Here is a 19,453-nt window from a genome sequence, read left to right as displayed (position 1 = left end):
CACTAATAAATCCACATGAACTGGAAAGGAAATAATATTCAAAAACCGGGGGATCTACGGGGATCTGAAAGTCTAAATTTTGAAATTTGGATTAGTAAGATACAGTACCTCTTTCCATGGCGCTGCACGAAAGGGGAATTTTTTGCATCCTCCTCTGTGAAATCAAACGATCAACAAACCGTAAATACATACAGATAGACAACTACTCCTTTACTTCAGGCAAGACTGCAAAGGAATACGTAACGGAGATCAGGGAAGATACCTGTCAAGCCAAGGGACATCTTGGTTACGATGGTGAATGTAATGCCAAAACCGACCAGAAATGGCCAGTTTCTGTTCAATTCCCTCTTCAAAAACACCCTCATTGGCTCGTTCAAACCCATTGCTCTGCTCTGCTCCGCTCCGCTCCTGACGAAACCCTACCGGACTGACAAACTTCTTTAACCTAATGTAGGTATAATATAAACTTCTTTATCCTATGAGTAATGACCTTCAAGCAATTCCTATCGGCTATGGGCTAACCGTATGACAATGGACCACCACTTCCTGGCTAGCAATGTTGACCTCCTTCCTGTCAATGAGACTGTCTCTCGGCACTGCCCTTAAGGCACTTCCTCCTGGGCACGGACTAATTGGCGAGAGTCAGGTTCGGATAGGTTTCGATAAGAGATGAAAACGGCCCAGTCCGGGATATGAGAGATAGTTCCAACGTTCGGGATCGGAGCACAGGGCGACGGGGATCTCTTGAAAGGTGCAGGGATCGACCCTGGCAAGCGTAACAGGAAGAGCGAAATGCCAAAACTGAGAGTTCATATGCGCCATTACTACTGGAGCTTATGAACGCTGAAGCTTCCGAACAAAACGTCTCAAACTCCAACTAAAAATTAGGTAACCGCAGAACCGCCTTCATGAATATCCATGATTCCCTGAACAAAGACGAAGTTTGCCAGGTGTCAGCGTCAGAAGGAGTAGGACGACGAAAGGTCCCTTTCAAAGGAAGGCCTATCGGCCTAATTATAATGATTGAGAACATGTAACAATACATAGTACAGTACTCCTCACAAGTACTCAATACTATCTCCACCTGTTACACACAAACATGCCTCAAATCTCCTCCACTGTTTGCCTGCCTCCACTGCGCAATCCTGCAAGAGAATAATGAGAATGGCTAATCCAAACTCGTATTTCCCTTGGCTGAACCACGCAATCCTCATTAGCAATACTCAATCCATTGATTGTGCAAATCTCATGCACAACTATAGTCACAACTGACAGCTGTCTTGCCCTTTCACTCACCTCTAACACTTGTCTCCACTGAAATGTCCATGCACTGAGTTAACTGATGTATTCTTTAGTTGATTTATGAGTTAATAATTAGTGAATTAATTAATAATTAATTCACATCACTCATCACTAGTGTATTCTGTAGTTAGACTAAATACAACTAGTTTAACCAAGTCAAACTGAACACAACTCCATCAACTCCTCAATCAACTCCACCAAACTCAATCACTTGAGTTCTAACTGAAGTCCATCATGCAATAGCTCAACTGACCCATAAGAAAAGCGTATTTCCTTCTAACAGTTGCATGTGCCACATCCGTAGCTCGAACTGAAGTGCTCCAAGAGGATAAGATAATGTTTATAGTTCAAATATTATTAAGAGCTAATAATATTCAATTATTCTATTTTTAGCCTGGCAGTCTAAAAATAGACTCTGCCCATATGTCTAAAAATAGAAGTCCATCTATTTTTACCAACATGACCAATCATCCACAAATAGCATCCTGCAACTCATAGACCATGATCCATATGTCTAAAAATAGACTTTGCGCCAAAAATAGCCTATGGGCCCACTTAGTGAAGACGACTCCTTTCCATTAAGCTCCATCATCTTGTTGCATTTTCAAAACTCCCTCTCAACAAGATATGGATTATCTGCAACCCCTATCCTGTAACTCTGGAATGTTCTGCATGCAACACATTTGCTCGGTTCACTTGCTCCAACAACACTTGGAACAAAAACACTCCCAACTGACCACTATGTTGGGCTAGGAACATACTCTGATGCTGAAGCTCTACTTGCTGCTGACAAGTGCTCCCTCTCTGACATCTGCGCTACTGCAACATCTCCATGCATCTCGCACCATTGCACACTTCTCTGTGCCACCTAGCACTGTGCAAAACACTTGTGCCTCTCGCATTGCTGCAGCCTGATAGCTATGCGTTGTCTTGGGATTCCCTACACTGTCGCTCTCTCTGCCGCTCCATCCGCATCTGTCTCTACCCAATCAGTCAGTTCTTGCTACTCCACATCGGGGCTCTCGTAGCAAGGTCTCATCTAAGAGGTTGGGTACCTCAAGGATCCTGTCCCTCCTCCTTGGGACGATCAATCCACATCACCCCACCTCCTACTTGGAGGTATGGCTGCATGCGATCCCTCTGCCCACCTAGCTCAAAGTTTCCCCCTACTAGAGGTCTCTGCATGAGTAGATGTCTCTACTCGATCTCCTCTCAGCTTCCCTTGTTGTGGCTGCTCCACAACCTCCTGAAGCTGCTACACCAATCGTGGCTCCTCCACAATCGTCTGAGACTTCTTCTGGCTCTGCATGTTGAGTGGTAATATACGCTCCCTCTCAACCACCAACTCTCCATCAGTTGCCTCGCTTCTCAAGGCTTTGCATGCATCTTGAACTTTAAGAGCATACAGGTTCTTGACCCGTGAACCAATCTGCTTCACCTGTCTAGTGATGATGTGTCTAAGGAAAACCTTTCCCTTACTGAAGACTACATCACAACCTCTGTCTTCTAGCGTCGCGATCGATACCAAGTTTCTCTCCAATCTTGGTACATACTTGACATCGGTCAAGGTAAGGCGAGCTCCATGCTCCCTCTAAAAAATAACCGTGCCTACACCTGAGACACTATACTTCTCATCATTACCCATCGCTATGAGTATCTGGAGATCTTTCTCCTCCAAAGTACTGAACAAACTCTTGTCACCGGTCATGTGGAAAGAAGCTCCACTATCAAGAAACCAACCACTTCCCACCATGGATGAAACCATGCATGCGAAGAGTGTGAAATCCAACTCAAACTGTGAAGCAAGTGCCTCACCTTCAGATACTTCCCCGGATCCCTTCTTGGATTTCCTCCGTGGACAATTTGTGGCATAATGGCCCACCTCATGACAATGAAAGCATCTCACTTTCGATTTGTCAACCTTCTCCCCATCATTGGAAGAAATGGATTCAGAAAGAGAACCCTTCTCCTTCCCCTTCTTTGCTTTGGCAGCGAAAGCGCAATTTTCTTCATTAGATGCCTTTGATGAAGATCCGTCCCTCGTATTCCGCCTGATCTCCTCCTGCACAAGATCTGACCAAAGTCTCTCCCATCCTAGCAATTTCTCCCGACCATTGACAGATTCCTAATAGGAATGCCAACTCTTCAGAAGACCAAGGAGAGCCAAGCTCACCAAGTCCTCATCATCGACAATCACCCCCACATTTCCCAGTTCATCCCGGCATTGGGTGAACTTTGTGAGATACCTGGGCATACTGTCTCCATTCTCACATTTAATGTTTCGGAGTTTATCCTTGAATGCCAACTTCCTCTGATCGCTCTTGCTTTGGAATAGATCTGTCAACGCTTTCCACATCAAGTATGGAGAAGCCTTTCCATGCAGGCTGGGTACAATGTGATCCTTCACGCCCTCCAACAGAATCCTTTGACACTTTGCTGTCTTCTTTTGCCAAACCTCAACGTGAGCAGCATCAGTAGGCTTTGGGACCTCAGCCTCCATGAACTCCTTCAGCCCATTGTCATCTAACACTGCCTCCATCCTGTCTTTCCATGCAATATAATTCGAGTTGCCTTCAAGAGCATAGTCCAATCGCAATCCTTTGAAAGACATTTCAACTTTGACACCAAGAAAACACTACTGCAAATTCGAATTCCACTAGCTCAAAACTCAACCGCTTCTGATCTAAAATTCGTGAGAACAAAGTATTCTCGTACAGAGATTGACTGTATGGGCTTTTACCGGATATCTCACCTTCCAAAGGAAGGATGAATCCAGAGGCTACCTGGCCCGATTACAGACTCTACCTGAAGAAATAAAATGTAATCACTATCTGAATAATAGATATGATGATCAACTCTGCTCTGATACCATGTAGAAACTTTGAATAATGTGACACTTATTCACAGAGATTATCTCAATTATACACTATTGCGGAATACATGCATAATACATAACCTCCTCTACGTTGATCATCAATTTAGCAGCATTAAAAACAATGAAACATCAATCGCGTGCACACATTAACACAATGTGTAACCTGGGGAAAGCTTACAGATGAAAACCCCACACTATCTGTATATTATAATGATTGAGAACATGTAAAAATACATAGTACAATACTCCTCACAAGTACTTAGTACTATCTCCACCTGTTACACACAAACTAGCTCAGATCTCATGCCTCAAATCTCCTCCACTGTTTGTCTGCCTCCACTGCGCAATCCTGCAAGAGAATAATGAGAATGGCTGATCCAAACTCGTATTTCCCTTGGCTGAACCATGCAATCCGCATTGGCAATACTCAATCCATTGATTGTGCAAATCTCATGCACAACTATAGTCACAACTGACAGTTGTCTTGCCCTTTCACTCACCTCTAACACTTGTCTCCACTGGACTGTCCATGCACTGAGTTAACTGATGTATTCTTTAGTTGATTTATGAGTTAATAATTAGTGAATTAATTAATAATTAATTCACATCACTCATCACTAGTGTATTCTGCAGCTAGACTAAATACAACTAGTTTAACCAAGTCAAACTGAACACAACTCCAACAACTCCACAATCAACTCCACCAAACTCAATCACTTGAGTTCTAACTGAAGTCCATCATGCAATAGCTCAACTGACCCATAAGAAAAGCGTATTTCCTTCTGACAGTTGCATGTGCCACATCCGTAGCTCGAACTGAAGTGCTCCAAGAGGATAAGATAATGTTTATAGTCCAAATAATATTAAGAGCTAATAATATTCGACTGTTCTATTTTTAGCCTAGCAATCTAAAAATAGACTCCGCCCATATGTCTAAAAATAGAAGTCCATCTATTTTTACCAACATGACCAATCATCCACAAATAACATCCTGCAACTCATAGACCATGATCCATATGTCTAAAAATAGACTTTTCACCAAAAATAGCATGCGAGCCCACTTAGTGAAGGCGACTCCTTTCCACTAAGCTCCATCATCTTGTTGCATTTTCAACACGAGACAGATAAAAAAAAATAAAATTACAGCTTCTCTGTCTACGAAAGAGCTCATTCGGTTTATAGCACCTAGCTTATTGGTGTTGCTAGTGTTTGGAAAAATGGAAGCCATAATTGGTAACAATCATGGGGATGGAGGCTTATGCCTTCAAGTCTCACAAGCTTTGGTGATTCACAAGAGTCTTATCCCGATACATTTTATAGGAAATCAAATTTCAAAAGAATTTCGATTTTGATTTTGCAACCAAGGTTTTGAAAGGAGAGTGCCACATAAGGAATTATATTTTGATTCCATGGTTTTTCAAGTCTTCTTTTTTTCATTTTTATTGGAAATTCCAAAATAATTTTGACTGCAGAGCAAAAATTTGTATTTGTTCTACTGATATATGTTTTTGTGTGCAGGTGACAAGGTTGTCGATTTTCAAGTCTGTTTGAAGTTGATGTATGCAACAACACACATACTCATCCAATCCCCATTCCAAAAATGAGCCATGACAAGTTGCGATGTTTGATGGAGTTTTTATACAGTGTGAGCATCTTAGAGACAGGAGTCTTGTCCTAGTACATTTTACAGGCAATCGAATGCCAAAAGAATTTTCATTTCAATTCTGCAACCAAGGTTTTGAAAGGAGAGTGCCACATAAGGAATTATATTTTGATTCCAAGGTTTTTCAAGTCTTCTTCTTTTCATTTTGATTGGAAATTCCAAAAGAATTTTGACTACAGAGAAAACATCTGGATTTGTTCTACTGACATATGTTATTGTATGCAGGCTACAAGGTTGTCAATTTTCAAAATCCTGTTTGAAGTTGATGAATGCAACGACACACATACATGTCCAATCCCCATTCCAAAAATGAGCCATGATGAGTTGCAATGCTTGTTGGAGTTTTTATACAACGTGAGCATCTCAAAGGAGAAGTGTGGTTCGCATTTCAAATTATATCAACCCCTCAAATGTTTTGTATGTTCTTGAGCTACCAATAATGTGTTGTGCTACTTTTTGACGACATGGGTGGTTGTAGGCATGGCGGTGCTGGATACTGGATCTTGTACGTGGTGGGAGCGAGCAGAGTAGCCGGGCTAAAAAAACAAGGGCTAAAAAATCTAGGGCTGTGACTTTAAAAGTAGATGGGTGGTCATAAGCACGGCGATGTTGGGTACTGGATCTTGTACGGGGTGGGAGTGGGTGGAGCAACAGGATTTGAGTGGGCGAAGTAGCAGGGCTAAAACACCAAGGGCTACGACTTTAAATGGAGATGGGTAGTCGTAGGCACGACGATGCTGGATATTGGATCTTGTACGTGGTGGGAACGAGCGGAATAGCATGGTTTGAGCAGGCGGAGCAACGGGGCTAAAAAACCAAGGGTTGTGACTTTAAAGGAGAGTGGCATGTGGTAAAATATGGTTCACTTGAGAATGATGAAAATGGTGCCATGGGATTGGCTAGGATGAATAATGTTTGTCCAGCCAACTCCATAGAGGGAACACCTTTGGTGTAAAAATAAATTAGTATTAATTGACTTATTTGAGGAACATGCTATAATAAAATGTTAATTCAATAATAATAATAAAATATAATGTGGATTAAATAAATAAATAAATATATATATATTCAATTATATTATAATTTTATCTTATCAATAAAATTATAAACCATTTTTTCATGTATCACATTTAAATAATAATAATAATAATAATAATAATAAGTCATATTCATATATTTCAAATTTTATATTAAAATTTAAATAATAATTATATTTGGATTTAATACTTATGTATTTATATAGTCAATGGATGTTAAGTCAACTGGTTTGTTAAACCATTTGTTTTCCTAGTTGTGTGATTTGTTTTCCTAATTGTGTGGGTTCAAATGTATAGAGACATGTTGCATATGTTATATATATTATATTAGTATAGATTCATTTTTGTGTTGGGATTTATTTAGTTGTGTGATTTGTTTTCCTATTTGTGTGGGTTCAAATGTATAGAGACATGTTGCATATGTTATATATATTATATTAGTATAGATTCATTTTTGTGTTAGGATTTATTTAGCTCTAACAGAGATCAAATTTCTCCATATGTCAATTTTTTTTTTGCACTTAAAAAGAGGAGAGATTTGCACCTCATAGATTTGATCCCTCTCTACTCTTCATAGATTTGGAGTTAAAATGAATTGTGCCAATATCCTTCATACATTATAACCCAAATTGTTTAAGGAATACTCTTCAAATAACATAACCCTATAAATAACTCTTCTCTCTTAATTTCATCAAGTAAAACATCAAATTTCTCCATATGTCAACTTGTTTTCTAGTTTTGCACTTAAAAAGAGGAGAGATTTTATCACTCTCTACTCTTCATAGATTTTGGATTAAAATGAATTTGTGCCAATGTTCTTCATACATTTTGACCCAAATTGTATGAGGAATACTCTTCAAATAATATAACCCTATAAGTAACTCTTCTCTCTTAATTTCATATATATATATATATATATATATATATATTTCGTTAATAATATTTTTTAAAATTTTAAATTTGATGATAAAAGATAATAATAATATATAATATATAATTAAAAGTAATGAGATTGAATTTTAATATATGATATTTTTCTAAAATTTATTTAATTAAAAAAATTTAATAGAGTTAAATTTTCTAAAATTTAATTAGAATTTTGAATCATATTGAATTTTATTTTTTTTATGTTATCACATTTACATTAAAAAATGGAAGTAGAGTTGCCTATGGGGTATAGAATAGACAATGACTGTGTAACACGCCACCCCACATTTACCCACTGTTACAAGCCTTTTCGAGTAAATGTGAACTGACTTGCCACTATGACATGACCCGACCTCTTAGCTCAAGTTAAGGAAGTGGGGCCTACAACTGAGATTTATTGACCTTCCTCGGGAACCACAGATCACTCAGAGGTTGAACAACCACCCCAGGTGACCAATCCCTAAGCTAGAACCCTTTTTCTCAAACCTAGACCTATAATTGCATTCTTGACACTGCCTACATGTGGTTGTGAGCCTCGAACTGCACTCACAAGCCTTGCTCCATGCAGTTAAGACCCTAGATCCTCATTTTTGTGCCTGCAATCTCGATATCTGAGCCAATTTTCTAGGCTAATATCCAGACCACTACCCAAAACTTCCTGTAACTTTCCAGAATCATATTTCTCATAACGACAATGTTAATCATTCAAACTTGAAGCTAGAACTTGACCTAGACTAACTATAACATACTAGACATTTTGTCAAACATATGGTAAACATGTGAGTGATAGGTCATGAAAACATATCTCAGTGTAAATCTCTATAGTTTAACTGAAAATCACCGAGAATTTCTAATTCCCTCCCAAGTAGTTGCAACAACACCTGTTAGCCCATGCATTCATCAATCATTCATTAACTTATAAAAGTATAATAAGGGTCATAGCTAGGGAACCTCTTAAATTGAGCTTATAACCAAAATATTAACCATGATACAACAACCATGAAAGCAACATAATAACAAGTACCAATACTCATAAATCATAATAGGAAAATAGCTCCTATTAACATATGTGAAATCCAACCAAGTCGGGGACTTCCACATACCACTCGACCATAGATTGAGTTGAACCAAATCTTTCTTTCGGCCAAACAACCCCATGCCATATTCCAAGCATGAATGTGGAATCTCATGGGATAAACCAAGACATAACAAACCAAGGGAATTCAAAGTTTAAACCACCTCCACCCTGTAGTGTCCCTTCTTGGTGAGATAACTTTGATGACACTTAGAGATGGTGATTTTGATGCAACGGTATAAAGGTTATGAATTTTAGACTTATGTATATGCTTATATGCTATAAACTTGGATTAGGTCACACAGTTGCTACGTGCTTATGATAAAGACTGATTTTAGTAACACTGATTTTGATTAAGTGCATATTATCGATGTTTTCTCTTTTGTTATCCTAGTTTGGACATAGGTGTATGACATGGATGGTGATCCAATATTGAGACACATAGATCCATGGGTGATCATGGTTATATGGAACATATGGTTAATTATGATTTATGGATGATATATGATTGAGACATAATCTTGTACTAAGCAGGATGTGGCAAGGGACCTTGTTATTTGAAAACCAGGATGCTCAAATTATAAATGACTGTGGAAGTCATGATACATGATTTTTATGGATATATATGCTTGATATTGTATTGAGTAGGATGTGACAGGGGGTGTGGTTATTTACAAACAAGGATGTTTAAATTATAAATGGTTGCGGAAGTCATTTCTCCATAACCAAAATGCTTGTGGAAGTCATGCAAAATCTTTGGTAAAATGTGAATAAGTTAATTATGAAATTCATTTGATTCCTTTGATCTATGAGATTGTGATGTGTGCAGGTCTTGGAACAAGGCCTTACTAATGAACCATCAGATGGGTATGAGCTCACAATCAGTACCTTAAGGTGGAGCATGGATTTTCAGAGTAGATGATAAGCCATGGAAATTAGGGCGCAGGTCCTAAATCCATGAAAGCTAAAGACGTGGAATCTGGGATCTATAATAAAAGGATTAGGGCGCAGAGTCCTAAATCCATGAGAGATAAATATGTGGAGTATTGGATTTATAATAAAAGGATTGGGACATAGAGTCCTAAATATTTAAAATATCAACGTATGGAATCTTGGATCCTTGGAGTAGATCAGGGCACGAAGTCCTCAATCTACTAATGCACTGAGATGTATGCAATAGGGATGTAGAATCCCTATTCTTCGGAAGAAAAATACCACTCCTTGGCAGCTCGGGGATGAATTTCATTCATAAAATCTCATTTCTGATAATTCTGGAGTCTTTCTAAAAATAGAAAGTCATGTCTATCATCTCAACTATGACTTTCCAAAAATAGTAAATCACCTTCAATCAATGGGTAATCAAGTATAGTTGAAGGAAAATCACTTAACTTATCATTACTCAATCCTAATAGTTCAATCTCGACTTAATCCTCAATATTATTATTATTATTATTATTATTATTATGAGACTGCGATATTATTATTAAAAGGGAATTACAAGACACTTTCATCTCCTCAATCACTTCACATCTCTCTCCTTGATGACTCTCATGGATCTATGTAAATCTCTCTCTCTTTTAATAATACATTACACTCTCTTTTATGCACTCATCAAAGAATGGCATATTCCTCTTACACTCATTAAAGACATGTCATAAAAGATTCCTCTTACGCTCTCTTTAATGCATATGTTACACTCTCCTTAACTAAGGCATGCATACCTCTCCTTAATGGCATGAGTTACACTCCTCTAAACGGAATACAAGGCATGCATATTACTCATCCTTTATGACAAGAATTTGTTTATCCTCTATATATGTGTCTCATGTATTCTCACTTAGGATAGGTGCATGGTGATACCAAAAATTTGAGATATTTGAAAAATATTGTGAGAGGGAAAGATTTGGATAGTAGCCAAATGCTAATCTAAATCACTAAGTATCTCTACCCAATGGAATTGAAAATGAGTTGTATTGAGAGGAAGTAAAAGTTATCTTCCTCAGTTTGCCTTTTATATCTCTCTACTGCTATATTTTGGTACTGCTTGTGAGCTCTAACAGCTCGGGGGTTCTAGGGGAGAAGTTCTCCCTGTATATGGTTGGGTGGAAAACCAGATGGTTCAAATGAGTTGGTTAAGGAATCAGAGATGGATCATATTCTCAACGATTGGAGTTGCACATTTGATCAGGTATAAATTTAATTGTCTTGAAATTTTAGTGTTGTAAGCATCTAATTTGGTTTAAGCTTATGTTATTTAGAATATTATTGGAATTATTATTGGTGTAGTTTATGGTACTAACCTTAGTATTGTAGCCTTTGAGAAAGGAAAGTCAAATATTTCTTAAGGTAATTCTAATAAATAATTTTCAAAGGACTTGGGTAAGAGTTTCATGAGTTATGGTTTTGTTTCATTTTAATTGAAATAGGTAACTAGAGACATGTTTTAGAAATGATTTCAGGATATATTGCGAAGTGTTTGGAAAAAAAATCTGTAAATGGGAAATGCTATTATTTTTATTATATATGCAAATGATTATGCATGAATAAGTGCTAACTTGTAGCCTACAGGAGAAGTAAGGAAAGTGACACATACCCAACATATACCTGGAGGAATCACTAGATCAACCCTTAGAATAAAAATGCAAAATAATGACAGCCAAGAGTTTTAAGGAAAGTAATTGAGGTAATTTTATGTCATTATGTGCTTACAATCATTGCAAATGTAGATGACAAGTAAGGATACATAATGCATTAAAATAATCATCACTGGTTAACTCTTATTTTGGAGTGATTCTTAACAACTGAGGATGCTTGCCATGTGTTTGATGGAATGGTTGAATGAAAATAATGCTTGATGAATCTCAAAACCCTTCAACTCACTTACAGTAGATGAAATGATTTAGAAAAGTATTTGGGAAATACATAAGTAATTATAACTTAATTATGTGTTACTATTTTTTTTATTCATGGTTGTAGATTCAAGTTTGCATGCCATTTGTTTGACAAAATCTGTAAATGAGATTCTAGGAGTTAGAAGATTTGCTAGTTTAAACAATTGCATACATGGGTGTTTTCATAATGATTCAAGAAAACATCAAGGGGTATCCATACCATTTGGACCTGTAACCCTGACTTGATTCCAAAAAATACTTTTCAAAACCTAGATCGTAAATATGGGCAATTTTGCAGATTGTTGTTGCCAATTATGTGCGCCTGTTGTCAAGTTTTGGGTGAAAGAATAAGATGATTTAGTCTTTGTTTTAATATTCTGTCATTTAAAGAATTAATTTATAAATTTTATGAGCTAAATAGGTTGAGGAAGAATCTTAGATTCATGTCAAATTACCTTAAGAGATTATGACTTCCAACTGTTTGACAAAATGCCTCAATGGTTGTAGATTGCATGCTTGCAAGTGTTTGTCAAAAGGCCTCAATGGTTGTAGACTGCATGCTTGCAAGTGTTTGTCAAAAGGCTTCAATGGTTGTAGATTGCATGCTTGCAAAGTCTTTGCCAAAATGCCTCAATGGCTGTAGCTTGTAGATTTCATGCTTGCAAAGTGTTTGTCAAAACTTCAATGGATGTAGTTTTTGTGCATATAAATTGTTAGAGTAAATGCCCTACTTATTGTAGCTTTTATGTGCTAGAAAATTTATGAATAGATTATTTAATAGATATAGCTTCCTGTGTCTGCAAGTTATTGTATGAATGTGAAAATAAATTTAATAAGTTGTTGGAATGTGAATAGAGAATAAGACAGTTGTTACTTTTATTATCTAAAGCTTTCATTTAAAAAATGGTTGTTGTTGGAAACAATTTTACAGTGACTAATTCTATAGGATTTTGTGCAAATAAGCATAATAAGTTTCGTCTGAGATACATGTATTCATGGGTGCAATCTTATGTTTCAATGGTTGTAGCAAACAACTAGTGTGCCCGATTTTGGCAAGTCCACTGTTTTATTTGGCACTTTTGAAGAATAATATGCTTCTGAATTTGTAACAGTGGTTGCTCTTGTTGCAACATTCATTATACGAGTCTCATGAATGAAGCAATGTTATTGGGAGTTTTTAATTGATGAATCAATAAACATATCATATTTATTAGATTTATTGATGAAGAGAGGCATATTCCTCATTTAGTTCTCTTGTTACAAAGTTAATATTCATATCCTTATATGTGATAGAAGCATAATATTTTAGGTTCTTGTGGCATACTTTTATGGTTATGATGTCAAGAGTCAATAAGTAGAACTTATTTAGCATAATCTAGGAAATCAAATAGGTTGATCTAGCTTAATGTTCACACATGGAATTATGGTGGAATTTATTTCTAATCTTACGTAGAGCTATGAAAAGAGCACATGCTATCATATCTTAAACTTGAGAGGAAATGTGTTTTGGAATTGGTTTTAAGGGAAAGTTATCCCTAACTTCTTATGTGATAATCTTATATTGAGATAGATGAATGGACATGATTACATGATAACTACGTTTGTAATGCTAAAAAAAAATTGAGTATTAGTGATTAATGTGACCTCTACTTCTCTATATTATTGATGGTTGGTAAGGTGGGACCTTACATATGGTATCAGAGCCAACTACAACACTAGGGCCTAATGGGCCAACATGTTTGCTTGTAGGTTGATGATGTATGAATGTTGATTTTGCATGCATGTTGAATTATTGTGTATGTTGACTTGGAAGCATATTGGTTGCATAAGGGATATTATTATTATTATGTCATTTAGAAACTCATGAAAGAAAAAGAATGATTTCTTATATTCCCTTATATTTTTGTTAAGAAAAATTATTAAAATTATGTTAAAAGACTTAAATACATGTTGGGAAAGGATGTGCTTGAGACAGTTGGAGTTAAAATCAAGCATGTAAATGACTTGATTGTCAATCAATGAGTGAGATAGGTGGAGTGCATGCATGGTTGCATATATGTTTAATGCATCATTATCAATAGTATCCATCTTTACTAACTGAAATAGTATCTACCAAGAAAAATATTGGCTTAATCTACACTATAGTACGATGACCTTGGTGTGTATGCTTTGGGAATGTGTAAGAAGTGTAAGACTGAGATTCAATTAACGTGATGATTGAGTTCATAATGTTAATTTTGACTCTTTTCTTATCTACACTAATGGAAACTTAATATAAGCTCCCTTGAAGGATGCCACTTTTAACTGTGAATGTAGATTCATGAGTAATGTATGTGCATTAATTTGATGTGTTAAAATATGATTTGGGAATACATTCTTAATGAGTAAGAATGAAATTCCTATGATTTCTTTGATATGATTTTGTGTAGTTTGGGTTGAAATTATATAACTTGAAATTACTTAGATACCGGGTTGTGGTATGACCCTCCTAATAAACAAGATGATTAAATGACTTGTGTGTGGATGGTTGTGGAAGCCATTTTAAGGAACAATTGAAGGTTATGTTTTCCTATGTATGGGTGTGGAATTCATACTAGCATATATCTATGAGCTAGTGTATGGGCGTGGAATCCATACTAGCATATCTATCAAGTAAGGTATGGGTGTGGAATCCATACTAACATATATCTATGAGCTAAGTAATTCTTCTGGTCAGAACAAACAAATTATTTTGATGGAATCTCATAGTTATGATTAAGGAAGTTTGGTTATTTGTAATCAAAGTTAAATGAATAGAGATTCATAACATGAATTTGCTTGAGATTTAAATCCATTATTTTCTTTTTGTTACAAATGAAGATACTAAGATTGATATAGTGAACACCAAAGGTGGTTTAGAATGTTTGGAATAATTGATTCTGATACTTAGAGTCAAGTGTGAACTAGGTATCTATCCTATAGTATTGTAATTATTTTGTATGTGTTGGATTTAGGTATAATTAAATTGATTTTCAAATACTTGAAATGTAGAAAAAAAATTATTGTGATAAGTTGATGAAATATCTTTTCTATTGGATTAAGACCAGCATAGATCCATCTTTACTCTGGATCTACCAAGCCCCAAGAGGATCAAATCTTTTTTCACTCTATGCTAGTTTACATATCAGGATATTTGATCCTCTTGGGGTTTAGTAGATCTAGAGTAAAGATGGATCTACGTTGGTTTAATTACCCCCTTTAAATAGGCTAAGTGAATACCATGGGTCAATACCATTGGTTCTCAATACCATGGGTCAATACCATGTGTCATCTTTATTTTTATTAATATTAATATTAGGGTTAATAATGTTTTTTACATGTTATTAATAATAATTCGGCCCATGGTATTTGGCCCATAGGCTTCACCTAAATAAAACCTCATTTTTGAGTGTTCATAAATATAAAGTGAATTATGGAGTATATAAAAAAATGTTTTATTTATTTACCATACCTTTGGTTTATTTATATTTTTATTAATTTACCATACCTCTTTTATAATATATGGTATTTGACCAATGGTATTTAACCCATGTTATTATAATGGTATTTGGCCCATAGGCTTCACCTAAATAAAACCTCTTTTTTGAGTCTTCTTAAATATAAAGAGGTTACTGGACTAAATAAAAAAAGAGGTTTTATTTATTTACCATGCTTTTGTTTATTTATATTTTTATTTATTTACCATACCTTTGGAGTAAGTATAAAAAGAGGTTTTATTTACCATACCACGAGGTTATTTATATTTATATTTATTTAGCGTACCTATTTTTTAGTGTTCATAAACCTCTTTATATTTTAAATTTATATTGTGTTTATACATAATAATAATTAAATTGGTTTCTAAATAGGACAAGCATTAGATTAAAAATGTTAAATGTTAAACATTACATGTACCTATTTTTTAGTGTTCATAAACCTCTTTATATTTTAAATTTATATTGTGTTTATACATAATAATAATTAAATTGGTTTCTAAATAGGACAGGCATTAGATTAAAAATGTTAAATGTTAAACATTACATGTTAAGTGTTTACATTTACATTTACATTTTTGTTTAAGTTTACATGTTTATGTGAGATCTACCCCCATTTAGGTTGTAGAGTGCCTAGGTCTAGGAAAGCCATAATAGTGTCCTTAATGATTTTATCAATTGCATATTGGTTGAATTATATTTAACTAAATTAATTAGAGAAATTATGAGGATTGAGCTCATGAACTCCTCTAAACTATTGATAATTAGGCGATAGAGTCAAAATTCATATTGTTTACGAACTTGATGAACCTCTTTCTTGAAATTTGATTAACTTGTAAATTGTTAAAAGAATAACATGTTTAGAAGATAAACATGTTGTGTGGTAAGAACTGTAGGTGATAAATGAAAAACTTAAGGGAAAAAGGTGGTGATAAATGAAAATCTTATTTGAGTTCTTGTTTTACAAGAATATGTGCTTGTGATATTTCTTTTTGAGGGAGAAATTGAATGAGAGTGAGATCACATTTTGATGAAATAGCACTGTTGCATGATTTATAAACATAAGATTAATGTATTGTATGAATGGAAGGGATTGTTAAGAAAAGGAAGCTTATCTTTAGGTTAGAAATGCCCTTGTGATAGTCTAAATATTATTTAAAATCAACAAGATTCTTCATAGTTTGAGAAATGTATGGTTTTAATAGCTTCTTGTATTAATAAGGAATAAGACCTAAAACCAAATGAATTACCTAGTTATTGAATATAAAATATGAGTAAATTGGAAATGGGTGTTGATATAATGTTATAGATAACCTACTTTGTGAGTTGTCATGTATTGGAAGATTGAAAATTGATATGTTGGAATCAAATTCTTCTAAATCAAGATCGAATTGGTACGCAAGTAATGAAAGTGAATAACATCAATGATTGTGGAATCCAAGGAAAATTCAGTGGTGCAAAGTAGGTGATTTCCACTTTACCCTGATAAGTTAAAATAGTTGTGCTTTAAATTGTTTTATTCTTAGGATTAAACTTTTGGTTAAAATAGTAACTAGCTCTTACATCTATAACTTGTGGAATAAAAAGAGTAAAATTTGTGTGAGAAAACACAAGTCATGTGGAATGTAAGAGTGGATATGCAATTGTATGTGTATGACTCACTACCTCTTGTCAAGCAAGTTTGATTATATGATGGGATGGACTATAAATGTTGTTATACAACTAATGTGTGGGCTAATTATAGCTTGGAAAGCTCAATATACTCAAGAAGATGACACATGTAGGATTCATGCAGAATATGAAAAAGAAAACATGTAGAATATCAATTTATTATAGATAACTTAAGTAGATGTCATATCAATTACATAAAATGGTATTTTGATATGGTACTATAAATTGTATGGCTGGTTTTGATATAGAAATCTTTGGCATTTTATATCAAAACATTTCTAATATGGCATGGATATATTTTCTACTTGATCAAGAATGGTATGTTTTGGTTTTCATGGAGTTGCTTCCAATTTAGCAAACATTGAACTATGAATAGGCATGAAGAAAAAGATATGAAACACATAGTCATAACATTAACACCTTATTGATAGGAGAATTGAGAAGAACTAAGTATCTTTTGACTGTAGGAAAAATTTCGAGCGAAGTTTAGCCCAAGAGGGGGAGTATGTAGTCTCCCTCCTTGGTGAGATCATTTTGATGACACTTGGAGAGGGTGATTTTGATGAAGTGATATAAATATTATGGATGTTAGACTTATGTATATGCTTGTATGTTATAAAATTGGTTAGGCCACACTGTTGCTACGTGTTTATGATAAAGACTAGTTTTAGTAAGACTGATTTTGGTTAAGTGCATATTATCGATGTTTTCTCTTTTGGTATCCTAGTTTGGACATAGGTGTATGACATGAATGGTGATCCAATATCGAGACAAATAAATCCATGGATGATCATGGTTATGTGGAACATATGGTTAATTATGATTTCTGGATGATATATGATTGAGACATAATCTTGTACTGAGCAAGATGTGGTAAGAGATCTGGCTATTTGCAAACCAAGATGCTCAAATTATAAATGACTATGGAAGTCATGATACATGATTTTTATGATTATATATGCTTAATCTTGTATTGAGCAAGATGTGACAGAGGGTGTGGTTATTTGCAAACAAGGATGTTTAAATTATAAATGGTTGCGGAAGTCATTTCTCCAGACCAAAATGATTGTGGAAGTCATGCGAAATATTTGGTAAAATATGAATAAGTCAATTATGAAATTCATTTGATTCCTTTGATCTATGAGATTGTGATGTTTGTAGGTCTTGGAATAAGGCCTTACCAACGAACCATCAGATGGGTATGAGCTCACAGTCAGTACCTTAAGGTGGAGCACAAAGTTTCAAAGTAGAGTAGATGATAAGCCATGGAAATTAGGGTGCAGAATCCCAAATCCATGAAAGATAAGGACGTAGAGCCTTGGATTTATAATAAAAGGATTAGGGCGCGGAGCCCTAAATCCATAAAAGATAAAGACGTGGAGTATTGGATCTATAATAAAAGGGTTGGGACACAGAGTCCTAAATATTTAAAAGATCAAGATGTGGAATCTTGGATCCTTGGAGTAGATCACGACGTAGAGTCCTCAATCTACTAAGGCACTGAGATGTACACAATAGGGATGCAAAATCCGTATTCCCCGGAAGAAAAATACCACTCATGGGCAGCTCAGGGATGAATTTCATTAATAAAATATCATTTTTGACAATTCTAGAGTGACTTTCTAAAAATAGAAAGTCATGTCTAGCATCTCAAGTATGACTTTTCAAAAATAGTAAATCACCTTCAATCAATGGGTAATCAAGTATAGTTGAAAGAAAACCACTTAACTTATCATTACTCAATCCTAATAGTTCAATTTCGACTTAATCCTCAATATTATTAATATGAATATAATTATTTATATTTATTTATGAGACTATGATATTATTATTAAAAGGGAATTACAAGTCACCTTCATCCCCTCAATCACTTCACACCTCTCTCCTTGATGAATCTCATGGATCTATGTAAATATCTCTCTCTTTTAATAACACATTACACTCTCTTTTATGCACTCATCAAATAATCACATATTCCTCTTACATTCATTAAAGACATGTCATAAAATATTCCTCTTACGCTCTCTTTAATGCATATGTTACACTCTCCTTAACTAAGACATGCATACCTCTCCTTAATGGCATGAGTTACACTCCTTTAAATAGAATACAAGACATGCATATTACTCATCCTTTATGACAAGAATTTGTTTCTCCTCCTATATATGTGTCTCATGTATTCTCACTTGGGAGAGTTGCACGGTGATACCAAGAGTTTGATAGATTTGAAGAATATTGTGAGAGGGAAAGATTTGGAGAGTAGCCAAATGCTAATATAAACCATAAAGTATCTCTACCTAATGGAGTTGAACATGAGTGGTATTGAGAGGAAGTAAAAGTTATCTTCCTTAGCTTACCTTGTATATCTCTCTATTGTTATATTTTGGTACTGCATGTGAGCTCTTACATCTCTCTAGGGGGAGAAGTTCTTCCTATATATGGTTGGGTGGAAAACCAGATGGTTCAAATGAGTTGGTTAAGGAATCAAAGATGGATAGTA

The 19,453-nt window shown here is 35.2% G+C and overlaps 1 protein-coding gene across 1 annotated transcript; it reads right to left on the bottom strand.

Annotated features, from left to right (window-relative positions):
- LOC149158297 (ATP synthase small subunit 6, mitochondrial-like) lies at positions 1 to 926 on the bottom strand. The gene is made up of 2 exons (XM_089436187.1): positions 263 to 926; positions 1 to 154 (listed from the first exon to the last, which is right to left on the bottom strand). The coding sequence occupies exons 1-2, from the start codon at positions 381 to 383 to the stop codon at positions 39 to 41; spliced, it is 237 nt and encodes a 78-aa protein (XP_089292313.1). The 5' UTR covers positions 384 to 926; the 3' UTR covers positions 1 to 38.
- Between the last annotated feature and the right edge of the window lie 18,527 nt (positions 927 to 19,453).

The sequence above is a fragment of the Pinus tabuliformis genome, chromosome 5_2 (assembly GCF_031772625.1).
Source record: "Pinus tabuliformis cultivar Carrire ecotype Pingquan chromosome 5_2, CPIR1, whole genome shotgun sequence".
NCBI classification, from domain to species: Eukaryota; Viridiplantae; Streptophyta; class Pinopsida; order Pinales; family Pinaceae; genus Pinus; species Pinus tabuliformis.
This window is presented reverse-complemented; position numbering and strand designations above follow the sequence as displayed.

Bases quoted from the DNA above. Each gene is read 5' to 3' on its own strand.
- LOC149158297 (XM_089436187.1), bottom strand. From the start codon at position 383: ATGGGTTTGAACGAGCCAATGAGGGTGTTTTTGAAGAGGGAATTGAAC. The intron at 155-262 runs GTATCTTCCCTG...TTGATTTCACAG, and splicing joins GATGTCCCTTGGCTTGACAG to AGGAGGATGCAAAAAATTCC.